Raw genomic sequence first — 10584 nt, 5'->3', positions numbered from 1 at the left:
TGCAAAATTTTCTATTTTTTAAAAATTTCTAAGTGTATAAATCAATTGTTAACATTGCATGTATATAAGGGTATTTTGATTATGTTTGAAAAATTATCTTGGCCAGTGATGTATTATTAAACAATCAATAAACTCACCGATATATTATAGAAAGTGGTAGTATGAATAGTAGATCATTTAGTTGTGACAAACTCAGTGATATACAATAGATTATCACCAGAAATATGTAATCGACCAGCCGTTTCTGATCAAATTGCCAAAATGCAGAGCTGCAGAATAGAATATTATTTTGAAATCGAAGAATAAAATATTGTGAAGCAAAAGCAACTCATGATAGATTACGTGTTCAATCATACGAACTCTCATCGAAGTTGACTTTTGAGTAATTAAAGTTCAGAAAACGGTAGCAACAGCGCGTCTTATCAGCAAAGCCGTATGTAACGCGTTAGCTGTGCCAAAACATTCAGACTCATGCATTGACCATGCCCACTGCAACGTACTCTTTATGCTAAAAATTAAGAACATCCACTGGTGCAGTGTGCTTAAGCAAACACTCCCATTTAGGAGTATTAGGTACGTAACAATAATAAATAATCAGTGCTAGGGATGCAATATTATCATAGCTTCAATATGTAAAAAATAATATTGCCCAACAGCTACAGCTAGAGGCACAATAATAGTGTACGAAGTCATTATCTTTTCTTGACGACATGGATGATCTTAGCCCAATTGATCGGCATTTTTCATCGTTATGTACCGCTGTTTTCTATGTAAAATTTAATAATTTATAGTATCTAATTTTTATCAAAAGTATTAAATATTACCAATTACCAAATCTATTATATATAAAGTAATAAGAAAAGGAGGCTTCATGTTGTCTCTTACGGGTCAGAAATTCTGAGATTAATCGGAGGAAAATAGGAGAAAAAAAGAAAAGATATTTTTTAGGAGAAAAGAATGGCAAAAAAATTGAATCGGACAACAAGAAAAAAATAGAACGGCAAAATTTAATCGGAGGAGGAGAAAATATTTTTTTAGGAAAAAAAGGAAAGAACGGCAAAAAAAAGGGAAAGAAAGATATTTCTTTTGAATCGGACTTCGTGAATACCAAACTATATCTACTTAGTATCTAACTTTATGAAAGTGCGCTAATTATTGAGGGATGCGTAATAGAAAAATCCAAATATCAGGTATGAAGAAAAGAGTCCATGTGTAAATACATTTTAGAAAAATCTAAATCTTGGATTAAAAGTTTTGAAATAGTTGATACTGAGGGAAGAGCCCATCTATAGATGCAATTTAGAAAGATCTAAAATTTTGGTTAAAATAGAAAAATTAAATAAATATAGATAATAAAAAAGTCCACATGTAAATAAATCTCGGATTCAAAAGTTTAAAATAATTGATATTTAGGGAAGGATCCATCTATAGATACAATTTAGAGTCATCTAAAATTTCGGTTAAAAAGAATCAGATTAGAAATATAATTTCAGAACTAAAAATAAAGAAAAATAATAAAAAGAGCCTATGTGTAAATACAGTTTAGAAAAATCAAATCTTTAGACGAAAAATTTTAAAATAATTATACTTTAAGAAAATTTAAATTCAAATTAAAAATTAAAAAGTAATTATTATCTAAATAAGAGACCCTACATAGATTCAATCTACGACGGCTAGCCATGTAATATTCGCGGGCCACCGTGTTAGTTTTACATAGAAAAAAGTGATACCTACTGTATTGCTCCTATAGTCATTCTGGAATTAGTTCTTATACCACCACGCTCCAAAAATCAGGCGTCTTGCACTCGACAACCATCCGATTTAGACTACTCGTGCATACTTTACAAACTTGGGATCTTTGGGGTAGCTTCTGCCAGCCGAGCCCATGTACGTATTATTTTGGTTCAGAACTTATTGCTTTTACTCTCCTTCATCATAAATATTTAATACTTTGGATAAAAATTAGTTAAATTATTGACACTGAACCATTGATAATTTTTCAAATGCTTAAAATGTAAGAAAATGATAGGGGTGTATTTGCTTTGAATAGTACCACCCTAGCATAATAAACTTATATGCTAGGGGTGTATTTGCTTTTGCATGTCACGTAAATAGTTGTGTATTTTTTGAAAAAAATATAAAAAGATAGATTACTATATGATATATCACTTGATGAATATGCATGTATGAGGAATAAATTAAACTCTAATTACTTATGTATATTCACTATTCAGTCATATTTGGTGTTTTGTTGACTCCGAAGCCAAATATATATGACCAAAGAAAGCTTGAAACCAAAAAAAAAAAGAAAAAAGAAAAAGAACCATATGGTTTATCAAAAACATAAACCTTCGACCAGACACATAACGTGTTTTTTATTCCCTAGTACCAAGCAACAAGCTGATCCCGGCTGTGCAGCGTGCGTACTATCATTGGAGGAGTAACCGGGCATACGCCGTGAGCGCCGCCCGGTTTCTTTGGTTTGCCTCGATGGAAGGAGAGCCGAGGAGAGGAAGCCTCGATGTCACGCGGACGCCAATACAGCAGCGGATCGGCAGGCGCATCGGCCGGCCGCGTGCGGCCGTGAGATTCGAGTTGACCTGACCAAAGCCAAAAGGCCAACGCATGCACCCCACCTCCACGGCGCAGCACGATGCATCGCCCTCGCGCCGCGCCGCCCCGCCCCGCAGCTCAGCCGTCGCCTTCGCAGATGGCGCCCCGACCTGTGCCTCCCACCGATTTATTTTTTTTAAAAAAAAATGGAAAGGAGGTAGCCATCGGCCTCGCCTTCCGCGACTTGGCGTGGCGCGGTTTTTTTTTTCTATTTAGCCGACGCCACGCCAGTACGCCACGCGCGCTGACGCCCACTACATCGATACCGCCTCCACCTGCAGCTCGCTTCCTTGGATCACTCGCGACTCCAGCTCCAACCTCACGCAGCCTCCGCTTAATTCTGCCCTCCGTCTCTCTCCTATTTGTTTCTTTGATCGATTGCTCGATCGGGGATCGCACGAGCATTGTGTTGGCCGGCGCCGGCGGGGCTTGCAGCTAGCTATGGATGCGGCGGGCGTGGCGGGTGCGCCCATGGCGTCGCCGCCGCCGTACGACAACCCGTCCGCGGGGTTCCCCATCGCGATCGTCATCGCCATCGGGTTCATGGTCACCTCGCTCATCCTCGCCAGCTACTACTTCCTCGTCGTCCGCTGCTGGCTACGCGGCACGGGCGGCGGCGCGGCCGGGGGCGGGGCCGGCGGCCTGCTGCACCGCTCGCGCCGCGAGAGCGCGGTGGAGCGGGTCTCCGCGGTGTTCTTCGCCGACTACGAGTCCGAGCTCGGCGGCGGGCTCGACCCGGACGTCGTGGCGGCGCTCCCCATCGTCAAGTACCGCGCGCGCCGCGCCGGGAAGTCGCCGTCGGCGCAGGAGTGCGCCGTGTGCCTGTCGGAGTTCGTCCGCGACGAGCGCCTCAAGCTGCTGCCCAGCTGCTCCCACGCGTTCCACATCGACTGCATCGACACCTGGCTCCACCACAACGTCAGCTGCCCGCTCTGCCGCACGGTGGTCACCGGCGCGGCCGGCCTCGTCGTCCGCGACGACCAGTACGACGCGTCCAGCCGGGAGCTGGCCGGCGAGAGGCGCATCGACGCCGCCGGGAGGATGGGCCACGGGAGCTCGTGCAGGTTCCCTAAGAGCGGCGCCTCGCAGGAGCCAATCCGGCGATCCTTCTCCATGGATTGCTTCCTAGGCGATCTCGGCCGGAAACCGCCGCCGCCGCCGCCGCGGAAGGAGCCTACAGACCCGGAGGCCGGGCCGAGCAGCAGCATCGTCGTGCCCACGGGGGGCACCGCCGTCGCCGCCGGCGAGACCAGCGGGCGGTTCCGGCGGCTGCTGTCGTCGTTCGGGCTCGGCCGGAGCTCGCGGAGCACGGTGCTGCCCATCCACCTCGACCCGTGAACCACCTCGGGTTCGTGCCACTTAATTAACTCGCTCTTACCGCTTAATTAATCTGAGTAAGCCTTTGTGCCACTTGTGTGCGTGCAATGTGTACAGCAATGATAGCAGATTTGCGTTTAGAATTTTGCCGTCTCCATTGATTACTTCTTGGCCTCTTGCATCCCAAGTGTTCCCGGCATGACATGTCAATCTTCCGTACGTGATTGATCGATGTTAATTAGTAGTTGGTACATCAGATAGTTTTTCTTTTTCATTTTTCGGATCAGATGTCAAGTGTATAACATTGCCATTCATTAACCACGCGTGAAATCGCAGCATTACTTTTTTCTGTGAACTACACCCAAAAAAAGCATGCAAGTGTTCAAAAGAGGACGAGGGATGCAAACCCGTAATCCTGCCAAGTCTGTGCGTGGTTTGTACTTGACACAAACATTTTTGCTTGGCTTCAAAAACAAGTCTGGATGGTGGCCATGACAAGATCAAGCGAAGGGACGTGCGAAGATATTACCAATCTCTCCCCAAACACTGCAATCTCCATGTCAATATCACAAAGGTAGAGAGCTATCAATCTTATGTAATCCACACATCATCACCACTTTTGTTGAGTGATCAATTATCAGATCATTAGCAAAGATTAATAAAGTAAGCAATTATACCAGCTAGCCAGCAGACAGACAACTACAAGCTACTGAAACATTTTGTCAAACAAAACCACATTAGCTTCTTGGCCTAACCAAAACATTACACCCAGTAGGAGTAGTATATACACACACTGATAGTTGCATTATGAAGCCGACAAGTTGCAGAGTTGACCATGGATTATGCATGGTGGTGGCAAGTGGTGGCCGGGCTGGCAACGGTGATGTCTACGCCTCACCGCTGCACGGGTGCTAATTATACGTACGCGCGGTTAAGGGGCGCAAATGACTCGAGTTTATTCTGCCTAGTTGCGTCTCTGCCCATGTGGATCTTCTCATGATTAAGTGACAGTGCTGGTGTAGGGGTTGACTTTCTATGGTGCTCACATGATGAACGGTGTGTTCTAATTCTGCGTCAGACAAACTGGATGGAAGCTTGCATTCCGGATCTTAATTTGACTTGCTGTAGCATGCAGGCAAGGCAACGGCTTGAATTGTAAGTAGACGATAATATCCGCCTCGGTGTTTTAGTGCCAGGCATGCAAGGTTAGACTTCTAATAAATTAAGTATGTGTGAAAACGGTTGGAATCAGTATCATGATATAGGAACGATGGTCAGTCAGAAATCAACTATATTTACTAATTTAACTATTTAATAATTTTTAAAAATAAATTATATATATGACTAAAACGGGAAAAAAACGGCTGCATTTTTACGAAAACAACAGCCGATTGGGAATTCAATGCATCACAAATTGACAGCCATGATTTTGTCAGTAGATTAATTTAGTTCCTCAAGTTTTGTCACGGCATTCGTCTATGAAGTTAATTTCAAACCGTCCATGTCGGGGTCGTATAATTTTCATTGTACTCATGCGTAACGTACTTCGTTCTATATCGTGTCAACCTTGTCCTGATCACGTCGTGTCCGACTTATAGTGTAAGGGGTTCCATCGTTAGCGTAATCTTCCCAGGCACGTTGCGGTGACTATGGAGGGAATTTGGTGTGCAAATCTTACTATACTTCTGATTTTTCGTAGAAGGGCAATGAATTGTAGTTTTGATGTTATATTAGCTCTAGTGCTTAATTACATGCTAGTCTATTTCACTGTTACTGGTGTTTTTGGCACACAAAAAATTACGGGTCTCAAGAATCTTCCAGAGATAGGTATTTACCAACCACTACCATCTTTTGGCTTATGTTTATGGCTTATGTTTATGTTTATAAACCAAAATTAAAATTTCAACCATAAATCTAGAGTTGATTTTAGGTTTTTTTTTACCAAAGTTTATTTTCTAAACTTAGCTTTTAGATCATAAGAATATGTATATAATTTTTTAATTTATAAATTATTTTTCATTTGCAAATATGCCGTTTGACTTTTTTCATAAAAAACCAAAAAAATCACCCCTACTATTTTGGCAATGTCACTTCCTTATGCATTTTTTTAATCATCATTGAGAAATATCTTGAGATAGCAAAGATTTTAGTGCAAAATTTTAGTACCTTAAGATACATGGTAGCTTAAGGTACTAAATTTTTAATGAAAAATATGGTATCTCAAGATATATTTTAAGGGTTTTTATCATCGTTGAGAAATATGTTGAGATAAAAATATTTATTGTAAAATTATGGTCCCTTAAAGATATAATGTATCTCGTATCTCAAGTTATTTTTTTAAACATTAAAAAAACTCTTTTTTTATTAGTGTGTGAAGTCCAAACCATAGCTATCGCTGGCTATTCACGGCATTGATTGAATTGAACAGAACACAGGATAAAAGAACCTTCCCGACGTGCTTCTGCCCCCTCTAGGAAAGTGAAAAGGCTCATATTTTCTCCAAAATTTCAACCGTGGCGGGTTGATATTTATTTAGTCGGCCCCCCATGACAAGATGATCAAATCCTTTTCAAAACCTTGGTTTTGTGCAGGTGCGATGCATATTTTTGCGGTCGATCAACTTGCGCGCGCGCGCCGCCGCGGGCAACCTCAAATTCTCAACGCTGACGCCGCCGACCTGCCCTGTTGACAAAATTGACAACGCCAAGAGAAAACAAGTGGCCAGAAACAAACGAAGTCTAGCATACACTACGGTCTACGTATGAACGAATGAACGATAGCGAGCTCAAGTCGGCTACCGATGGCAAGGTAACGCAAGTTGGCAACCGTAGGAAAACGGCAGCTTGTCGATTGGGCCGGCCTAGTAGGCTTGTCTAGTTTTGAGCCCAGAATGGACCTCCGGCTAAAAGATTAAGAAGATACTGAATTAGGCCTTTCTCACTGCTGGCCATATCCGGCCCAGCATTACAGTGAAGAAGCTGCAGGCCGGCCAGCCGCAGGCAAACTCCGCCGCATTGTCAAGTCGCTTCCCTGCTCTGCTCTGCTCTGTCTAAGTGTTTTGGGCCGGCCCGCTAACCTGTTTATAGATCAATTAATTGCTTACCGGGTTATCCATTTAATTGATCTATAACTAGATTTATTGGCCGATCCACTTACACACCTAGCTCTGTCACATTTCACTGGGTCAGCATTAACACCGTATGTTACGGTCAATGATACATGTGTTTAGAAATTAGTCGTGTTCATATATCAGTAATAAGGTTTCGTTTAATTCACTAAAAGAAAATTTTTATGTATCATGTCGGACGCTTGACCAGATGTCGGAAGGGGTTTCGAATACGAATAAAAAAATAAATTTTATAGTTCGCCTGGAAATCATGAGACGAATCTTTTGAGCCTAATTAATCAGTCATTAGCACATATGGTTACTGTAGCACATATAGCTAATCATGGGCTAATTAGGCTCAAAAGATCCGTCTCACGATTTTACTCCTAATTATGCAATTAGTTTTTTTTTCATCCATTTCATTTTTATGTCTAAAGATTCGATGCGATGTTTTTAGAAAAAAAATTTGGAAACTATGACAGACCCTAAAGGCATGTAACTTTAAAGGTGTTCTGATCCCACCGGCGGCGGGCGGCCGGAGCCATCCGGCGAAAAGAGAACCCCCAAGGCCTGACCTGCTCTTCCTCGGCTGCCGGCGTGCCGGTGCATGAGACAGCCATCCACCCGGTGTGGACAAAATCACCTGGATGATCAATGGCCCAGCGCCTTAACCACACATGGCGTGCCGCGGCGCACAGTGCGTTCGAGCCCCCCAAACGACACGCGCTCTACTACTACTACATTGCAAGAACCTTCCCCTGTATCGTTTCTTCTTCTTGGTGTTTCACTGCTTGTACACAGGGCGCCTTTTCTCCACTGTACCTGTACGTCGTAGCCTACTGCACCAGCATCTGACACGGTGCCACATGGAGGACGTGCTGTAGCCTACATGGAAAATTTTTCAGTGTGCTGTTGTTGATCAAGTTATTAGGGGACACGAGTTACGTCGTTTACATGGCAGGGGAGTTGGGAGGGAAGAGGAGATCGAGAGGGGGTCAAAGTTTTCAAAGGTGTTTTGTACAAAAGTGTGCAGGATGTGAGAGTTTTAACTCATGCACGGCGTGTACGACGGCGTGCTATAAAAATTGTGCACGCCAACGGGGAGGCAGAGCCTTTCGCCTTTTCCAACCGCTCCTGTGGATGCAACGCCGCAGCTCTCATGTGTACCACCTGGATATTTTTGGTACTTGTGTGCACTGCACTCTACCGAGGGGAGGCTGCCACGATCTGGTCCGTCCATTTGCGAACATGATCAAGAACTGACGGCTGAGACAAACACCCTCACCTCACATTTCATTTCAGAAGTCATGTGATATTCACCAATTAAACCTTAGGTCTGTTTGTAAATTTTTAATCTATCGATCAATTTTTCTGGTCATTAGATTTGCTTAGAGATTTATGATTGTCCACGTGCTACTTTGTTTTAGTTTTTTGGTTGTTGTTTGATTTCGATTCAATATCTAACAGATAGATTCAGTTTTTTCAAGTGATTCATCAATAGGTGTCCCCATTAAACACTTTTTGTAAGACAATAAGTAAGACATGTTGCCTGGGCGACAGGCCGAGAGCTGCAACAGGTGATGAACACATTAAAACGTGAGTGAGAGTTGCCATCGGCTATTGCTCCGGAGTCGCTCGACGTCTCTCTCGCGTAAGAGGATAGCTAGCTCTCTCGGCTTTCAGCTGTATCTCTTGGCACAAAATGGACGCGCCACCGGCATTCGCCTCCTCGTCGCCGTCGCCGTCGTCGTCGAACGCGAGCGTCCCGATGGTTGTCATCACCGTCGTCGGCATCCTCGCGGCGTTCGCGCTGCTCGCGAGCTACTACGCGTTCGTGACGAAGTGCCAGGCGTGCCGGGGCCTGTGGTCCAGCGGCACGCCGTGGCGTGGGCACGGCGGCGCGCGGCGGCGTTCGGCCGCGCGGGAGGCGGCGTCGGTGATCCGCACCGTGGCGACCGAGGAGCGGGGCCTCGGGATGCCGTTCATACGCATGCTCCCGGTGGTGAAGTTCACGGCGGCGGCCTGCGGCGGCGGCGCGAGGATATCGGTGTCGGAGTGCGCCGTCTGCCTCAGCGAGTTCGTGGAGCGGGAGCGCGTCCGGCTGCTGCCCAACTGCTCCCACGCCTTCCACATCGACTGCATCGACACGTGGCTGCAGGGCAACGCCCGGTGCCCCTTCTGCCGGAGCGACGTCACGCTGCCGTTCCCGCCGCCGGTGTCCACCTCGGCCCGGACCGCGCCATGCACCCACCCCGTCTCGTGCAGCGACGGCGACGCCGCCGCCGACAGCGCTCGTCACCGCCGCCGTTCGGACGAGCTCATCAACAGCATCGTGATCGAGGTGAGAGGGGAGCACGAGAGCTGGGCCGTCAGCCACGGCGGCGCGCCGGCGACCCGCACCAACAAGCAGGAGAGCGTGGGCGACGAGGCCATCGACACGAGGAAGAAGTGCGAGGAGTTCGCGGTGCAGCCGATGAGGCGGTCGCTGTCCATGGACTCCTCCTGCCACAAGCAGCTCTACGTGTCCGTGCAGGAGTTCCTAACCCAGAGGCAAGTGTAGCAAGTAGTAACAGCATGTACATTTCTTCCTCTTCTTTGATCCACACCGATTAATTCGTCAACCATCCTACGTAGTGCAACAGTCAGTCGTACGTGCGTATGCACGTACCTGCCTGTACATCTGCTCGCTAGATGGTGGCGAAATCAATTCTTTTGTAGGCGGCTCTCGATCGTAGCCATGAGTCCATGACATGAAGAGAAAAAAAACAACAATATCAATTCTGTGCATAACTTTTAGTGCCCGTCCAGCCAGCAGTAAGAAACAAGCTGCTGCACCTGCATTCTACTATAGGATTTCATACGTTTTAGTAGTAGTAGTAATAATTAATCTGAGTATGGAAAACCTTGGTTCCTGAAAATGCCAGGGCAGGCCAGGTCTGGTAACTAAAACGCACGGGCAAAAGCAGTTAAGGTGGACCGGACATTTCCAAAGGGAGAACTGTACGTCGCCGGCCGTAGCTACTACTACACTAGCCTACTTCTACTGCATCTACATGGAGTTATGCTGGAGAGAATGAAAGACGCTGGGGCCTAATGCCGCTAGCGATCGCTCTATCACGCACCAGCATCAGCGTGCAGATGGATGGATGCAAGCTAGCTAGCCAGCGGCGGCAGCGGGCGTCGCGTCGTGGTGCACGGGGCACGGGCCACTTTTGCTGCTGTCAAGTCGTCGTGGAAGGGGCCCCGGCCGGCGGCGAGAGGCGAGAGCGCGGCCGCTCGAACGGTTCCATCATCAACCAGCCCCCGCGCTGGATGGAGCCTGTAAAATTGCACCTTTTGCGCGACAAAAACCGGCCGTTGGTGTTGCGTCTCGCCAGTGACCGAAGCCGGGGCAGCCGCGGGCAGGCACGGTGTTTCAAACCGTAGTGGTTAATTAGGATGGCTCGTACTCTCTCGGTGCTTACGGTGTGTTCTATCTCAACTGAACGCTTCTTATTCATAGTTGTACGATTGTTTAGATTGGTAGTCCTACGTACCCAGTGACGGAT

At 46.3% G+C, this 10584-nt stretch overlaps 2 protein-coding genes across 2 annotated transcripts; both read left to right on the top strand.

Annotated features, from left to right (window-relative positions):
- Window positions 1-2868: 2868 nt before the first annotated feature.
- Window positions 2869-4761, top strand: LOC121053889 (RING-H2 finger protein ATL1-like). Its single transcript, XM_040522351.1, has one exon. The coding sequence runs from the start codon at window positions 3055-3057 to the stop codon at window positions 3949-3951; it is 897 nt and encodes a 298-aa protein (XP_040378285.1). The 5' UTR covers window positions 2869-3054; the 3' UTR covers window positions 3952-4761.
- Window positions 4762-8602: 3841 nt separating this feature from the next.
- Window positions 8603-9837, top strand: LOC102710771 (RING-H2 finger protein ATL16-like). Its single transcript, XM_040522312.1, has one exon. The coding sequence runs from the start codon at window positions 8739-8741 to the stop codon at window positions 9594-9596; it is 858 nt and encodes a 285-aa protein (XP_040378246.1). The 5' UTR covers window positions 8603-8738; the 3' UTR covers window positions 9597-9837.
- Window positions 9838-10584: the final 747 nt, after the last annotated feature.

Source organism: Oryza brachyantha, chromosome 3, assembly GCF_000231095.2.
Source record: "Oryza brachyantha chromosome 3, ObraRS2, whole genome shotgun sequence".
In the NCBI taxonomy this organism is placed as follows: domain Eukaryota; kingdom Viridiplantae; phylum Streptophyta; class Magnoliopsida; order Poales; family Poaceae; genus Oryza; species Oryza brachyantha.
This window is presented reverse-complemented; position numbering and strand designations above follow the sequence as displayed.

Excerpts from the sequence above, each read along its gene's own strand:
- LOC121053889 (XM_040522351.1), top strand. The coding sequence starts at position 3,055 with ATGGATGCGGCGGGCGTGGCGGGTGCGCCCATGGCGTCGCCGCCGCCG.
- LOC102710771 (XM_040522312.1), top strand. The coding sequence starts at position 8,739 with ATGGACGCGCCACCGGCATTCGCCTCCTCGTCGCCGTCGCCGTCGTCG.